This window comes from Bison bison, unplaced genomic scaffold (genome assembly GCF_000754665.1).
Source record: "Bison bison bison isolate TAMUID 2011002044 unplaced genomic scaffold, Bison_UMD1.0 scf7180017864181, whole genome shotgun sequence".
Taxonomy (NCBI): domain Eukaryota; kingdom Metazoa; phylum Chordata; class Mammalia; order Artiodactyla; family Bovidae; genus Bison; species Bison bison.
Genome location: NW_011494753.1, coordinates 11,658,690 through 11,677,664, shown reverse-complemented (window position 1 = coordinate 11,677,664; position 18,975 = coordinate 11,658,690). Strand labels below are relative to the sequence as shown.

General features: G+C 31.4%; 1 protein-coding gene across 1 annotated transcript in view; it reads left to right on the top strand.

The window, feature by feature from the left end:
• Nucleotides 1-18,975, top strand: part of NOVA1 (neuro-oncological ventral antigen 1) — a 166,523-nt gene that overhangs the window by 556 nt on the left and 146,992 nt on the right. Inside the window, exon 2 of the mRNA XM_010843391.1 lies at nt 1,662-1,805. Coding sequence (XP_010841693.1) covers nt 1,662-1,805 — 144 coding nt within the window. The remainder of the gene's footprint in view (nt 1-1,661; nt 1,806-18,975) is intronic.

The following is an 18,975-nucleotide window of genomic DNA, read 5'->3' as shown; positions in this document are numbered from 1 at the left end:
CCCGCGGCCCGGACACCTCCAGCCCGAACCCGGCGGCTCCCGCGCCCTGCCTCGCGCCCCCTCCCCTGCACCTGCCCCGCACCTCGCCGGTCCCGATACATTTCCATTTCTGTGTTTTATCATTCATCAAAATGGCGACCGGTTTTTTCGGAATAGACCTATCTTTCCCTTTAATCGGTCGAAAGGCTGACCGTTTAAATATCCTAGACCTGGGCAAGGGGGTCCGTTAAGGAGGAAGAGGATGACCCCGAGCGAGGTGATGGCCGCCCGAAGATGCGCGCTGCATTTAACAGTCGGATAAAATAAATAAATAAATGGCACTTGGGTAGCGGAGAGCGAATGACTGGGGCACCGGAGAGTTTTGCTCTCTTCATCCCCTTGGTTTGGGCCACAAGTAGTATGCAAAATCTTGAAGAGTGCATGCTCTTACCGCACTTATACTGTCGGTGCAAAAATCTCTTTGATTTGTCTTCAGGGGTGTGCATACGAGGGTGGGGGTGTCTCGTACTGTGACTTGTTAGTTAACATCCTGCGCTTCCCGGGAAGATGAGTTATAACGGGACCGGTACCGCTTCTTCATTGGCACTGGAGTCATCTTAACAATGCACCCAATGCATCGAGGCAGAGGTGAATTTATCTACAGCATGTACTTTAGAGCCGGATGGGGGTCTTGCGAATGGCACACCCGAAAAATTTGGAACGTTAATGTTCACATAAGGAAGCTGGATTTACCGGGGTGTTTCCTATTTAAGACACCACCAGTTTGACGGAAATTAAAGTTTAGGGAGTTGGCTTTATTTTCTAAAACATTTCATTTCAGTCTTTTTTGGTTCATCCACCCCCTCCGTTTTAATAATTGTGATTCTTTTGGAGAAGGAACATTATCTGGTCACTTTTAAGTGTATTTGATGTAAATGACTCCTAAGCTTTTTAGTATTGGCAAAATTCTTCTTAAGGTCTTTTAATTAATGAGCTTAAACGAGATCATAGTAGACTAAGGAGTGCTAAAGAAATACTCCAGGATTAGTTAGATTTACCAGTCCACATCACTTTGAGTTATTTCCTGGCACTTATTGAAGGCTTGGAATACACCCTACAGTTTGGGTGGATTATTTGGTAGGAGAATGGTTGTTTTGCATACTTTAAGTAGGATACAGGCAATGGCTAATTGTAGTGCTTGTGTGTTTGCTCGTGTCAAATATATATAGCTCATCACTATTTACTGTCCTTTTATTTATTTATTTTGCAATATGTTAAGTGAAGGTTTGTCATGGTATAAATCTCTGAAGTTTTGTTGAAGGGTCAGTTCGTTTTGTTTTACCATAGTAACCACAGATAGAATTGGAAGACTTCCATGTTTGGAATAACAACTGGAATTTAGTCATCAGTTTCTACAGTGTTGCAAAATAATAGAACATGTTTAGATTTTTAATTCCAAGTTAGAAAAAGTATAAATTCTACAGAATGGGAAACATTTCGTATTTATTTATTTTTCAGTGTAATTGGCTTATTTTTGTTCTTTATAAAAACAATTTAACCCCATATTTCCTGCAGCTATATGCCCAGTGGTTTAATCGCTGTTTTTCTCTCTTGAGGGTGGAGGGAGGGTACAAAGTTTAAAATTATTGTTTTAACGGAGTGTATTTCTTTGCATTTTTCAGAAGACGGCCAATATTTTCTAAAGGTTCTCATACCTAGTTATGCTGCTGGATCTATAATTGGAAAGGGAGGACAGACAATTGTTCAATTGCAAAAAGAAACTGGAGCCACCATCAAGCTGTCTAAGTCCAAAGATTTTTACCCAGGTAGGTGCAATGATGAAGAGATTGTTTGAGAAATACCCAAGGAAAGGAAAAAAAAAAGATCTACCTGTGTTGTGTGCTGTATTGAAAGAATTCTTAATAGTGTGGAATTTATTTAGATATTTGATGTATTAGAGTATTTGTGGAATAATTTTAGAAATATTTTCACTCTTGATTACCTTTGGTTTCTATAATCGATATTCCGTCTCTGATGTAGACCAATTTCGAGATGAATCTTCCTGGGTATTTCTAACTACTTCTTTCTGATTAGGAAAAAAAAAAAAAAAGAAACTAAAATTTAAAGATAGAAACCTGGACAGCTGGCATCAGGAAATAGGGTTCTTCTGGAGTTTTCAGACATAATTGTAATGACAATTAGTCTAGAGTGAATTCAGAAGAGGGGATAGAAAGGCTTCTTAAAAGAATGGACCATTTACTTTCTAAATCCATTATGTACCTCTTTCTGCTTCATTGCTTTGTTTGTTGGCCCTGGAGTAAAGAGGACAAGTGCTTCCTCTTCAGATTTTTAAAATATTGTGTTTTTATTTAATTGTGACTAGGAAATATATTATTATATGAGAAGTAGAACCATGCTTCAAAATTTGTGTTATTTAAAAGCTGTGTTTGATCAAAATATGTTAACAGTTTGTGTAGTACTGTAGGTACTGTAACCCAGTGGAATATGGCAAGTTTCCTAGGTGGTATAATTTTTTTTTTTGTACTTTTCAGTGTGTTTTTTAAAATTTTTACTGTTACAGAGTTCTGAGTATTTATCTTTTTAAAAGTCATTTTCTACTTAATATATGGATTTTAAGTTTAATTGGAAAATCTCCGTAATTGAATAGTTATCTCCTAGATAAAACATTATTTGTGTTTACCTTCATGCAGTTTCTGCCATGTTTTTTGATTATTTCATCTTTATGACCATAAAAATATTTGTTCAGTGCTGAGGGGACCAATGCTGCTTATTTTTTTTTTTTCTTGGTGGGAAATAAAAGCTGATTTGCTTTCAGTGATCTAATTCAGTAAGAGTTCTTTAGTACAGCAAAGACATCTGGCATGAATGTAAGCAAAACATTTGGAGGCCAATTGCTTGGTTGTAGAAAATGGACCATTATACTATATAAGAAGGTTTTAGATTGGTTGGAACTATCCTTTAGTTATTTAAATTAAATGTACTATATTTGGTAAACATTACACTTGCTAAACTAAGGTGTAGTCTCTTAGATATGATGTCCCTCAAAAGTTTATTTTCTGTGAGTGTAGTTTTGTAGATGGCTTTCCTTGTCTCTGAAACTTTCCTTATGCATTAGGAAAGTTTGCTAACATATTCACATTCTTAAGTTTAAAAGGTATGTTATGATGGAAAAAATCAATGTGGAATTGTGAAAATCCTTGGTACAAATAAAAGCATTCAAAAGAGCTTGATTGCGGAATTAATAACGTTATAGTTCTAGGAAAAGAGCTGCAATAGTAAATTAAATTCACTGTCAATAGATGAAAATGAAATAGCTTTTTTTGCATTATACATGAGGTGGTATCAGATGTGCAGAGATGTTACAGAAAATTGGTGTTTATCAAGGATATTCCAAATAGTAAATTAAATGCCTTTTCATTTGAATATAGTTTATTTTTAGTGGGTTGGGAACGGTACAACTGGAATTAGATCTTTTGTTTTTAGTCCACATAGTTGTGCATTTTTTCTTATTACATTGAAATTGCTTATATCATTTATAGTTCTGAGGCATGTTATTTATATAGAGCAAGAATATCCATTGGAAAAAATGGAAAACTGGAATGTGTTAAAGAAAATTTTGTGTGTGTAGTGACGTAACCTGATCAAATGTGAGTTGAAATGTCTGGATAAAAGAAGACTTATATTCTGCCTGTAACAGGTGGAAACCAATCACAAACTATGGAAACAATTTTAAGGATAAAATAAAACCCTGTAATTTATAAGAAGCTTTCATAACCCTGAGCACTTTGTATTTAAATATGGTTTTAACTAGGTTATTACCTGCACAGATAGATACATCTCTCTTCTTCTGATAGACTTTAATTTTAGTAGTCTTTCTGTTCATACTTGACCATAAGCCTGTGGAATTATAAAAAGTCCTAGTATTCTTCAACATAGCAGCCTCTGAGCTACTTTCAACTTGGGTTACTCAGATATACTTTGTGGATACTTAGCTTACTCTTCTCAAATGAACTAAATTATAAAACTATGATTTATGAGATGCCCTTTTTTGTGTGTTTCATATATGTACATATGACTCTACATTCCATTAGAATGAATGTGCCTAATGTTTATTTCATGGAGCATTTTTCTATTTCATATTTGTAAGACAGAGTATTTGGGGAAAAGTATGCTTCAATTGTGTAACTTAATGAATTTTCTCAAATTACCTAAGTTTTAAAACAACGTAATTGTTTTTGGAAGCTTTAGTCAGAATACTGGTGCATTTGAGAATAACTTTCTTCAGGGTGTATATTGCAGGGTACAGACACACTTTGGTGATGTTTTATTAAATTTCAACTCAAATGATATGTGCATTGTTTTTACTATAGCCAGTATAATCTCATATTTATGATATTTGTTTTACTTTCTTTCGCCCTCTGGTTATATCTTTAAAATATCTTAAGCAACCTTGTTTTTTGATTTTTTTGTATTTATAGTTGAGATGAAGAAAACATTTTTGTACTTTAATTGGTATGAATTTGGAATTTATAGAACCGTATATTGCATTGTGTATTTTAGCATGCCCATATATTAAATATTTGGGGGAATTGTATGATAAGAATTGTAAAGTACATTTATCAGTTACTGTAATCGGAAAAAAGATTCATTTGACTTTTTGCAGTGCTGTGCAATTCATTTATCTATTTCTAAAAATCTAAATCTTACAAAATACTAACTTATAACCTGTGATTTGTGAATATATCTTTTATTCTTTCTTGTTTAAAGCAACCTAATTTGACTTATTTATATATCCTTTTTATAATTAGGTTACTCAAAGTTATTACCTTTTAATAAAAAACAGCTTTCTCATTTTGGGAAATAAATTACTGTATGCATTTTCAGGATGGTCATAGGATGGTATTATTTTATTCCTTTATTTGATATCTGAAGATGTGATTGTTTAGATTTTGTTAATAAGTAGATTGATTTTATCAGTTAAAATTATTTAATGAATGATTCAGGCAGATAATTGGAAAAGTTTATTAAATATATTATTCTTTGGGAATAATATAGGGTATGTAAAATAAACATTTTCAAGATTTTAGAATACTTCATAGTTTACTTATTCTATGACCCGAGATATTCATTATATCAAACAGGAATTCTCTTATAATCTTAGCATATATTTGTGTGTGTGTTTGTGTGTGTGTGTTTTAAACTGTTTTCATAAATGTGGTTATAAAACTGGATCACCTTTAATATAAATTACTTACTTTTTTTGGTCCTTTAAAACTTGAACTCATTATCCCTAGATTTTATTGCATCGTAATTTTATCTCAGTCCAACTTGGGTGGTGCTTATTTAAAACATCACAAACCATTTATATGTAAAATCTTTAAAAATCAAGAAAAAGCAGAATGTAAGTGAAATTTTCTTTTAGTGAAGGAAATAACCCCACATTGCCTTAATTTTGACAGGGGGAACATTCACTGGCCAATTTAACCTTTAGGACTGGGATTGTGTAAGAATGATCATTCTTTTAGAAATAAGAGGAGTTTGTGAAGTTTAAAATAGATCACTTATTTTGTTTACATTGTTGAAGGAAGAGTATTATTGTATTAGTAGTACATGATGAATGAATACTTTTGTTATAGCCTCTGAAAGTTGCAGTCTATACTCTTTTCTTTGATCTAAGTTGCAAAGCATCTTAGAAATTTATTGGCATATATTTTAAGGCAAAATTAGCAGGTAAATATAATTATAAGAAGAAAATAAAGTATAATTTGCAGTATTGTTGAGTTTAATAACGATAGCTATCAATTGTGCTGTTTTGGTTTTAGTATTGTCAAAGAGTTGCTAACACATAACGTTTTTTTCTTTAAAGTTGTGATATTTGTATTTGTCATACTACTAATCGTTGTGGGTTTTTTTTAATATTTTATCTCTATATCCTCAGTTGTAGAAGGAACCATAAGCTTTCACTTATACATTAATATCTGTCTGAAAATTTGTTGTATTTTTAAGATGTTATTTCTCATTTTGAGTAATAGGAAAACAACATATAAAGGAATGTTAGTGGCATAGCACATCTGTATTAAAATTGTAGTTTCTGAAAGATATAATTTTTATACTTAACTCATGAAAGCAAATGTTTTGTGGTATGAAATATTTTAGAAAGATTGAATCAGCATTAAAAATGTTAGCTGTTCATTTAATTTGATTCTTTTTAAAATTTCACACTGATGTTATTATATCTTCTATTATCGATTTAGTAGGTTATGGAACATCATTAATTTATAGAGTCATTGTTTTCATGAATTATTATAGCACAACGTCACTTTGAATTTTGCTATTTGAAGCCTTCTAGATTTTGGGAAAATAGTTCATTTAAAATTTTTGGCATTGTAAAGTGATACAGTACGTCTAGCAAAATTGCCTTGCAAATATCACCCCCAAAGGATTTCAAAATAGTCTAAAAATAATGAACACAATTGGTAAAATAGTTCAATATTTGTGTATTGAAGATGTTTCATGTAATATACAACAAGGAAAAACGATCTGTGTCTTGGGAATTCTAAGGAGTGTGTGGTATCACTAAAAACCAAGCTATAAACTACCAGTTAGAAACATGTCTTTTTATAGTTCTGTTCTTTTGTTTTGTTTTGCTCTGGCTTAAAATAATTAATTTTTCTCTTAAATATTATAAGTAACATTTGCTGAACACAGTTATGCCACTTGTTAACTAAAATTTCGTACTATATATATATACACGTATATATATATATAATGTGTATATATTTAAGTTTAATCAGGTCCCACTTGTTTACTTTTGTTTTTATTTCCCTTACTCTAGGAGGTGGGTCATAGAGGATCTTGCTTTGATTTATGTCATCAAGTGTTCTGCCTCTAAGAGTTTTATAGTTTCTGGTCTTACATTTAGGTCTTTAATTCATTTTGAATTTATCTTTGTGTATGGTGTTAGGAAGTGTTCTAATTTCATTCTTTTACATGTAGCTGTCCAGTTTTCCCAGCACCATTTATTGGTACATATATGTTTTTGCCACAGAGTTTAGTCTCAGTTATTTCCAGTTTAGTGGAGCTGTATTTTAAAGGATAACTTTTATGAGCAAGTGCAGCTTTTCAGAATAAAATTGGGGGGGATGAGGGTGGGAGACTTGTGCTTGATTGCCATCTCATTTCCATCTTTGGATGCAGCTCTAGCATAAAGTTAAACAACATCTGCAGAGATCTGACTGACAAACATCTCTCTGGGACTCATCATTGCAGCCTGCAGCAGGTGCATTCAGCTTTGCAGTCTTTTCCAAAAAGAGGTTAGTTTGTTCTAACATTTATCAGTAGACCAGTGGGAGCAAGTGACTAGAGAGAAGAGGTTGGTTGTCACTTGTCCAGTGCTGGAATACTACAGGTAATTGGACTGGACTGGTGGGAACTGCTGCAGTGTGTGTCTCACATTGCACTGCAGCTGCTATGGAGCTTAATTAACCTGACCCTCAGAGACTGAAGTGGCATGGTATGAACCGTAACATGCAAGAAATGAAGCAGTGCTTTTCAGTGCTTTTGATGCTTGGGTTGGTGAAATTTCTTCATCCTGTTCTTTAAAGATACGTTATCAACTTTTCCATTTTTTATATGGATATATTTGCAGCTAAAATGATTTCCATGAATCTGATAGAATCTACATAAAAAGGAGAGGGGGACTTTAGGTGTAGAAATAAAAATCAAATAACCTTAAGTTAAAATTTATTTAAAATTACTTGTTCCACAGGTATATTTTCAAATCATAAGTGAATGGAAGTAAGTGGAAGTACATTGGAGTTCTTTTAAAATTATTATCCTAAATTAACATTTGTTTATTTTATAAGAGAAAGAACCTATTTAAAATTAAGTAGTATCTTTTTAGCATGTTAGGGACTTTGACAAACAGACTTTGCTGAGTGTTTTGATGTGCTCCAATAAACAAGACAGGAATAGTATGTTAAAAATGTTTTTAGGATGCTTTAGCTTAACATAGGAGTGCTGTTGAAATGGTTTTTGACCACAATTTATTATAAGTAAATTAAAAGTTGATTATAATAAAAACTTTTTAAAAGTCTGTCATTCATTTCTTTTGTTTTCAATTTCTTGATCTATTTGAAATATTGACAGTATGCTTCTATGACACATACAGAAGTTTCCTGTATGTTCTAATAGTATTTGCATTAGTTAGATATTTCATCACAGTCCTGTTTATCAGTTGGCCTTTGCACAGAAAACAGTTCTTAAATCTGGCAAAGTGCTATACCATTTTAAAATAATTCAGAATTTTGAAATGTCATTTGGATTCTTTGTGAAGCAGTTTCATTATTTTGACTTTTTGTTAGTCTCACTAAGTTAAATTTTTTGGTATCCATTGGCTCTTAACTTGTCAATTACTCAAGAGTAATTAAGTTTTGGAGTTTGCAAATTTTTGGAACCCCTTTACTTATCTTGAAGGAATTTTTACGAGAGTGGCCAGTAACTATTTGATTCTGAAGTTACTGTCTGTAAGAAAAAAGAACTTTTAAATTTTATCTTAATTTGGTTATGAATAATTGGTAATTTATTAGTAATTATAGTAATTGTGGGAAATACGATTAAAATAATAGTCTCTAGAATTGGAGAGTTTCATTTTTCCACTTTTAAACATATTTTACTTTTTAATCAAAATTTTTTATTTTTTATATTGTGGAATGTTATTTTATTAATTCTCATCAATATATTCTTTAAAATTTCACATGTAAGATGTTTTTATATTTAATAAGAATAAACATTTTAAGACTACAAAGTAGAAAAAAAGAATATTATGTACACAAGCAAACTTTTTGAGATATTTTCAACATTGCTAAGTTTCAAACCATGATATGGATATCCTTTTCCATGACATACTTGATCATGAAAACACATAATATCTACACTCCATCATTCATCTTTTGCTGCTTCCTGCAGGGCCTGTCATAGCATCGTTGACAGGACCAGATGAAAAATGAAATCAGTATCTTGAGTTTTTTAACAGCAAAATGATTCAGGTAAGATTATTTGGTGTGGAAAATAAAACATTTTTTAAATTATTCTTATACTCATTTAATAATTGATACTTCTAAAATTAATATTTTTCTTATTTCAAGTCCTGTTTTATGTCTTACTGATGTTCAGTATATTTTCAATATCCAGTGAACTTTATTCTGAACTCAGTAATGTTTAAGTTTCAGACTGTGGTGTTTCTTACTTTTCTTGTGATGCTTGGCATACTTTTTGAAACTTTGAAGAGTAACTTTTCTTTTTTAACGATTTTTGAAAACAGTTACACATTGAAGGGCCCATAGTTCATTTGTAGGATAAATTTTCCCATAATGAACTTATTAATTAAATAAGACTTCAAATCCTGCGTTTCTTCTAAGGTATAATAAATAATACTGTGTTGACTGAATTTTTGGAAATCATTGTTGAAGAAAGTTGCCTTCATTTAAATTGTTAATAATTTGCTGTCCTAGTACTTAGATAGGGCAGTGACTTTAAGATTTAGTAATTAGAAAGATAGAATAGAAGGAATGGGGTAGTGCACTTTATTAACACAGAATAGTAGAGAATTCGGTATATATTTTTGTTCTATGTTGCTAAATGTTTTTGATTAACTGCAGCTTTTCAATTTTGGTTATGTTCATTTTTGAAATACTTGTTTTTGAAGGAGTATGTGTTGGGCACAATTGAGCCTATACTTGGAGACTGTTCACTTACACACATAGTTTTATTCTTTGTATAAATCCTGTGTTTTTATTTTTCTAAGACTAGTTAATTTTTTAAGCCAGGAAAGTACTTTTTAAAAAAGTCTAGTTTCATTCTTCACTATGAAATCTGTCTGGAAGTTTTTCTCTTATTAATTATTGTGTGTATTTATAGATACTTCCTAGGAGTCCAGGTGTCCTTTGGTTATTATGAATTAAAATTATTACAAAGCATCTTTTCTTTGTAAAGGACTATGGGTATGTTTTGCATCATCCTAAAATGTTGTTCTTAATTGTTACTGTCTCCTTAGGTTTTGTTTACTTTTTTTTTTTTTTAATATTATATGGCATCTTCTGGCAGTGACTTAGTGAATATTGAAGGGGCTTAGGAGTATCCAAGAGGCTTTTTATTTTTTCATTTAAAGGAATTGGAAAAATTATAGAATTGTGAAACTAGATGAAAGAAATGGCACTTAAGTGTGATCTTTTCCAGAATCTTCATTTAATAGTTGAGAAAACCAAGATACAAAGAGTGATATAGGCCAATAATTGTCCTCAACTTTTAAATGCGATTTTGAATTTGTGGTACAGTTTTAGTAGGTAGTTTATTCTCATTTTGCTTTCCCCCGTTTTTTTCCCTCCTCTTTTTGAATATAACTCTCTGAGGATATGTCATCATTTCTCTCACCTAGTTTTAAAATAAATATACTCCCCACTCCCACTTTTTTATACTAAGTTGAAAGAACAGTAGTTATTTTACAGTAATTGTTGTTGATTTTGATTTGGTATACTCTAAGGCCAAAGACAGGTCCTCTTTACCATATATTAAAAAACAAATGATCTGATAGATTATATTGCCTGGAATATAAACTGGTCATTTTCTGTGTTTTCAAAATTGTATTGCTTGAAAGTGACAGTATTCAGGATGATTTGATTTCTACAACTTTTGTTGCTTTCTTTCATTTGCAAAGTCCTTTCTTTTCCTTCTTTTCTTCTTATTTTCCCCCTTCCTTTGTTCCTCAGCTCAACTTTTTAATTTCTTCACTTTTGGTTAAACTGAGTATTGGCTTTGCTAAAAAAAATAAAGACTTTCTAAGTCAGATTCTGCTTTCAAGGATATATATATATATATATTTTCCATATTTTTGACTTACAAAATTTCCTTCAGTATTGCATATTTGGCTAGGTAGTCATAACAGTTGGTTTTAAAAGGACAGAGTATTATGATTAAGAAATAAACATGAGGCTAATTTTAAGGTAATCTAAGTAAAAGTAAGATACATAATAAAGTAGTTATTAATTTTAAAACATAATTATTTTTTTTTTTGTCTACCCATTTCATTAAATTGGTCCACTTCTTGGTTAATTAGAATTCTGATGCTCTTTGCATTTCATTATAGGCTTAAGCACTACTTTCTAACATAATCACAGAAGTTACTTAATGTGATTTTGAAGGTATTTTTCCTTCATGGATTTAAATTAAAACAAAAAATTTTGTCATAGTCTTTACTTACTTTAGTAGACTACTAGCATTAAGCTCGGAGAAGGCAATGGCACCCCACTCCAGTACTCTTGCCTGGAAAATGCCATGGACGGAGGAGCCTGGTAGGCTGCAGTCCATGGGGTCGCTAGAGTCGGACATGACTAAGCAACTTCACTTTCACTTTTCACTTTCATGTATTGGAGAAGGAAATGGCAACCCACTCCAGTGTTCTTGCCTGGAGAATCCCAGGGACGGGAAGCCTGGTGGGCTGCCGTCTATGGGGTCGCACAGAGTCAGACACGACTAAAGCAATGTAGTAGCAGCAGCAGCAGCAGCATTAAGCTTCATTGATATGAAAAAATTTGTCATCCTACATGCTTGCTATATGTTCAGCATGTAACTCAGTGCTTTAAACATCTGTGGCATTTGAAATATAAATCAATGTGTGATTGAATGAATGACTAGTCTGAGGCTTCATCTGTGAGTGTTGTGGATATAGAAGCAACCTTCAGTTTTTCATTATATTTCTAGTTTAATGGGATAGTATCAATACAATGGATGTAGAAGGCAGTTCATCTTTAGTTGTTTATTGTGTTTATAGTTTCTTAGGGGTGAGTATCTGTGTGAGGAAAATCTGATTTTGGATAAGTAATGAGTTTGTATGTGAGAAAAATCTGATGTTGGATAAGAAATGAGTTCAAAAATTAATCAGTTAAGAAATGGCTATAGACATGTTAAGATAAATATGGACTAGGTCTTAAGAAAGAAGAGTAGAATTTCATTTTCTATTTAGCATGTTGTCTTCTGTAAAGAAAAGTGAAAGCCAATATTACAGTACTTCAAAGCCATCTCCCATATGAAGATTAATTTTAAAATACTGTCTTAAGAAACACGAGCTTAACTAACATTTATTTATTAATAAAATAATAAAAAGTACCTGTGTACAAGATGTCAGAGTTATATTACATCATACTTTGCCACATGGCTACCTATGTAGTAAGGAATAATCTACTGATCACTTTTCTTAAGATACCTTGAAAATCAAAGATTACTAACCACTAAATTAAGATTACATTATTAAAAATAGGATTAGTAAATTTTTGTTTTTAATATATTTTAATATCTCTTCCTCCCCCCTGTAGTGGAGAAGTAAAGGTATAAATATATTACAGCTTTTAGAAGCTGGACTAAAATTTTTACTCATGAGAAAAGCATACCAACTGTTGTAGTAGATTGGAATTTATACGTTTTGAGTTTGACTAACTTGTATACTTTATTTGAAATTAAAATTTTAGGAAAGTTATTGAATATGGTTTTCTTCAAAGTCTTTTAAATGCTTTCTTAAACAGAATTTAGAGAGGTATGAAGTATTAGTGTTCATCTCATAATAATAGATTGTTTCATTTTTACTACAGTAAACCAGTGAAACTTCTAAGATTTAATAGATAAATATATTTTGTTTCATGCTTAGCCCATTGCATGTGTGTGTGCTAAGTTGCTTCAGTTGTGTATGACTCTTTGCAACCCTGTGGACTATAACCTACCAGGCTCCTCTGTGCATGGGATTCTCCAGGCAAGAATACTGGAGTGGGTTGCCATGCCTTCCTCCAGGGGATCTTCCCACATATTTATAAATTCAGTTTATTTTAAAAAAATTCATGAAGAGTAATGGATTACAATAACTCTTAAGTGTTTCTTTATTTGACTGCTTCCCCTGCATTGTCTGCCACTATGGCCAGATTTTAACTTTCTGGTGGACATTTATGTGTTCCCTCTGGGGTTGGGACTAAATACACAATTCTCTGAAGATCTTACTGTCAAGCAGGGGGCGATAAGAAACAATAAAGATAAATATCTGGTTATAATGAAAATTGATAATTGTATAATGATAGAATTATGTCTGGAAGTGGAAACTGCCTCTGTCAGTGGCAAGATCTTGAGAGAAGAGGGTATACTTCAGAAAAGACTTCAAACAGGAGCTGACAAAGTTTTGAAGGTTGAATTTTAATTTGCCTGGTAGACAGGAGTGGAAGGTCACTTGAAGCAGAGACTGTATACATAGTGACGAAATTATGAAAAATACCCCTCGTATATTCAGGGATCCAAAAGTTATTTGATATTACTGGGATAAAAAGTAGATATTGCTGTGGGGAAAGAGTGGGAATAGGGAGATACTGTCATTAATAGTACAGATAAAAAATGTATTACAAATGTAAAAGAGAAAAGTGTGATTGAAGAATATTCATTTTGGGGACATTCATTAGCAAGAAATATTTGAAAGAAAAAATACATCTATTACGTTTTTAAAATGAATGACATAAATGTGAATAGTGATATTTGCATGGTGGCGGAAGGATTGCCTTAGTTATCTGAAAGCAGGGTAGTAGACTAGAGAGGCTTCCTCAGCTTTATACGTAGAATTAAAGAGAAGACTAAGAGGAGCAAGGGAAGGGTGAGGCAACTAGTGATACAGAAAAGAAATTTAGGAAATACAGAAGCTATCTTTTGTTAAGCAACTATGTGCTCTGAGGGTAGAAGAAAAAGGTGTGGGACCCAGTGATGAAAAATGTCAGTGAGGAATGTTTTGCTGTATTCAGGAAAGCTCTGGAGATAGAAATTGGTTTTTCACATTCATTCACATTTATGTAACCTGTTGGCTACACAGGTGCATTTAAAGTTAGTGACTCAAGTGGTTTTTTTTTTACTAGTTTGCCTTTGATTAATAGCTATTTAGAATCATATAGCTGATAAAAATTTTCACCTTCCTTAAATTATATGAATATGTAGGCCTAGTTTCTAGCTCTCTTGGTATATGAACATTTATTTTTAATTTGATGAAAATTAGTGATTTGTACAACGTATGCATTTTTAATGTGCGAATTTTAATTTTTGGTAGTGTTCAAACACTGAAGTTTTGGTATGTGATAGACATTGGTGTGTGTTATGTCAGTGAAAAAACTGAAGCTCCTTACTCATTGTTAGTTGATTCTCTGTTGTGTAATTATTTTGTTTGGAATTTCAATTGATTATTGAGATTCAGCAGGATTCTCCATCATTGATGTTTATTTCATATAAGAATCAGTCTTAATTGATAATCTATCAACTCCAGATGAGTTTAAAAAGTGATTGTGAAAAATATGGCACTGTTTTACATTTGGAAAATGGGATTAAAATTTCTCTAGCATTTATACTTATTTGTGGAATTATTGGCTAGTTGTGTAGAGAAACATTAAAAAATTGAACAGCTGAAGTGACATTAAGCACCAGATGGGAATTTGAAACAAAAATATTCACTGTGTAATCTTTATTTAAGTGCTGTTCATAATTCAATAATACCAGTTGTGTAACTCAAGATTGATTTCAGTATAAAAAGGAAGCATAAGCAGTGTCTCATTGCCTTCAAATTGATATACATATCATGATATGGTAACATAACTTATTCTTTAAGGGATAGATAATGTAGGTAAGATGACTGCATACATTGCAGAATCAATGCAATTCTCTCTGAGAAAGTTTGTGAAGAAACTTTGGGTATGTGAATTGTCACATTAAATTTAATATCTCGTGAATTCTGCCTTTAAGATGATCCTCTATTTTACATTTACACATATATTTTAAAAGAAAATTTCCAGCCATGTTTCATTACAGTAATGTTTGACATTCTTTCTTCTGAAGTACGTACCTATTCTGTTTAAAGAAAGGTATGTTCCTTTGAAAGCTTTATCATATTTTTAGCTACACTGGTATATTTGACATCTTGTTTAAAAACTAGAATGACTCTAGATGTGAAAACACAAACTGTGATAATAAGCTAGATATGCCATATGTGGCAGTTTACGTTGGCATATATCTCAAATGGCATGTTTAATGTACTGTATTACTAAAATTAGTAATTTTACAGTGGAAGACTGCTACTTTTATTTTACAGTCTTTCGCTGGTGGGCTTAGAATGCTGACAGACCCTTTACTTTGTAAATTCTTGTTTTCAGCCTTTGCAAAAAAATCTTTTCGCCATTAAAATGATCTACTTGGGATCTCTCTTAGTAGCTAACTTATTCTCTGGAGTTTGTGAAAATTAATGAGATCTGCAAGTAAGCAGCATGCAGTTTGACAGATGACTATGAATGTGAATAGTAGTTACATATATTGTATTTTTGTTAAGGAATAATAATGCTAATATATTTGATATAGCCAAAACTGATTTAGTAAAATAAATAATTAAGAACTGAAAATGGTATTTTTATTTTTAGGAAATGTATAGATATTAATAGAAAAAGCATGGAGCTTCTATGTCTGTATACCATTTATAAAACCATTTAAAGAGAACTTCAATACACATTGCCCTTTTATGATACAATACTCAACTATAAAATCATATTTCAGGTTTCTTGAACAATTATTTTTGAATTTTTAAAAATACTGCTTTTATCAAAAAATTTCTGAAAACCTTTCAAATGCTTCAGCAGACTGCATTGAAAATAAGTAGAAACTCTACAATGTGAGGGAGATAATTTAGGTAAATGAAAGGGATAAATAAATAATTAAGGACTGTGTACATTTTTTGACTAAAAATATGCAGAACAAATACAATTCTGTTTGAGGAAAATTTTGAAGATATTTTATGTTTAGGAATTGTTTCAAATAACATTTAGTAATTTCAGTATCTTTTAAAGGGCCAGGCTCTGAATTCTTTTTTTTTTTTTTTTAACTTTACAAGATACATTGTAAAGTGAATTCTTTTATGTACGTATTTAAACTATCTCTGTGACCATTACTGGGAAGAGTCATAGTCCTGTTTTTAAAAGTCTAAAACTGTATAACTAAAACTTATTATAAGTAAGTAGTACATAAAAGTATTTTACTAATCATGACATAATTAGATGTTACATCACTATACTTAAGTATCAGTGTAGCCAGGAATTTTTTATATCTGTTTTATAGTTGAGGAAAATAAGATAGTGAAGGTTAAAATGATTTGTCATATAGAAAGTTAAAAATGATGAACCTATTTGTTTACTGTTATTCTATAACACTCTGCATCAGACTGCTTATTAATTTGAGTTCAAAAACATAGTATTCAAAATTTAGGTAAGGTTTACCAAATTGCCACATTTGACCTGGCACTGAGAAATAGATATTTTTTATGGATTGGTAATTCCCCTTCTTCATCTGGAAATCCTTCAGATTTCAGTTTTACAATTGAAAGCACAACTGTAATAATTAAGCAAAATAGAGACATAAAACACGTTTTCTGTTCTGACCAGACCTCTGTAAACATAGACCTTGATGTCGTCTGTATGTTTCCCATCTTTATATTGCTGTTAGACATTAAAAGAGTTTGAATTTTTGCCTTGTCTATGAAGTTATTTACATGAAATCATTTGGTTGTTCTGTTTAGCATTGTACGATTTGCCTTTCAGATTTTATATCATATATGACCACTGCTTTAGAGATTTGTTAAACTGTAGTCTTACGGTTAGTAAGGTCTAGTCAAATCCCTATGATAGTGCTTACTATAATCAAAGTTTTTATGAAGATAATATGCTTTGATATTATACAGTAGAGTTTATTAAGGAATTGTCAAGCCATATCAGTACTTTTTAGTGTTTTCTGGGGATATAAGATGGAATACAAGACTCCTAGACAACATGTGATGTCAGACAGAGCAGAGTTTGAATCCAAGCTCTGCCACTTAACTAGTATGATTTTAGTCAAATCTTTTAATCTTCTTGGACCTCTGATTTTCTCATCTGTGTGTGATTAGTTCCTCTTGTATAGATATAAGATGTTAGGGAAAAATATAAAACCATTTTACATAATACCTGACATATAATAAGCATTTTATGACTTATCTTTTTTCATCTCCTTCTTCTCATATTTGTTACATTTAATAATACTATGTTTAAAGCAGAGACTCTAATGTAAAACAAATTATATTAATGGGGTAGTAAAAAGGAAAGCTTGCTCTAAGGATTTTTTCAAAATTGTTTTTTTCTCTTAATAACTAATTGTTATAAAAATGCAGGTAATACAAAGAAAGCTAGTTAGCCTCTCCTCATCTTTTAGGATAATTAATATAAATAATTTGGTATGTATTCTTTCAGATTTTACAAATGCCTTTTTATATAGGTCCATATTTTTAGTAGATAATTACAAATGATATTTGTTGTTAAAATTTGAAATAAGTTTTCAACAAATTGCTTCTTTTGGTTAATGGACTTATGAAGTTTCTACGGTGGCCTTCCAGTCTCACCTATGTGGATATTTTTACTTGCATAGCCTAAAAATATGTTCTGTCATACCCCTGAATATATGCAGAGCTTTGTTTGTTTGTTTTTCACCCATATAGTTGGGATAAAAACCAGGGGCATGATTTTATAATATTTAACTAGATTAAATCTCATCTGCAGCATGTGGGCTTATTTGTATTAAGACTCTTAAAAGTTAACGTAATTGGTTAGTCCCTCTTTCTTCATTGTACATTAAAAATATTGATCAGAGCTTCAATGGGAATAAATCAGGTGGCATGTAGGATATTTAATACTTACTTTCATGATCTTTTTTAGGATACTAAGATTTCTGAAAATTCTTTTCCTATTAGTCAGAAAAAAAGTCATAGTGTATAGAAGGATAAAACTAGATATTTAATGATATACATAATGATTCATAAGGCTTGTTTTTTAGCTTAAATTTTCAATTGCTTCTGTGAAGACCTTAAGAATTTTAGTTCATGCAACTTCCATGAAAGATCTAAGAAAATTTACTAATGTAGTGTTATGAAGAGTGTCTTTTAGGGGTCGCGATTTATTGCTTTACATTTCTTAACAAGTATTCGTATTTTCTGTGAGTCATCACAAAAATTCTTCGTTGGCATTATGGTAAAATTCTTATTTATTATTTGCCTATATTTTATTATAACTAGTGTATAAGCTTAATGCTGTATTCAGTATCCTTACATCTTAAATATTATATACATATTAAATATTTTAAGTTTATCTAATACTATGAAAACAAAAACAACAATATATATGATTTTGTTTTGTGTGAATGCTCCTTTGAGGACAATAAATAAATCATATTGATTTGGGGATTGCTTTATAGAAAATATAAAATATTAGTGAATGTTTATTATGGTATTGAGTAAATTCAGTTTTGTATTTAGAATGTTACACCTTTGAATATATAAAAATACTAAATGCTATAGTAAAAAATGAAATGAGAAACTTTTTGCAAAAGGTAATTTTAATTCCAGAATTATTGAATATTATGGGCCAAATCTTTAGAGCAGTATGTTTATTTAGGATACTTAGAATGTGTACAATGACAATGAAGTCGTCAAATTGAAATGAGAGTAATATTGAAAGCTGACAGTTTACAAAAGAGGAACGTGTATTTGCCTAGGGTAGAGATCACTAAGGGTTATCTCTGTTTATATTAGGGTATGGTTTTGAGAAATAGAGCAATTTGAAATAGGCTGTGAATGCTGGAAATAATCCCAACTTCCTTCTTTCGTGTAACATTTTAACTTTTTTTGGTAACTAAGGCAAGAGGCCCCACAATATATGATGAATTTAAGTATCAGTTACAGAATATCCTGTCATACTAGATTGATGATTTTACCCTCCTATTTCACTGATGAAAAAAGTAACTGAACAAAATTTCACAAGCTTCCACCATTAGATCTAGCAACCTAACTACTTCAGTACCTATATGGTCTATATTTTCTCTTATTCTGATAAACTGTCCCTG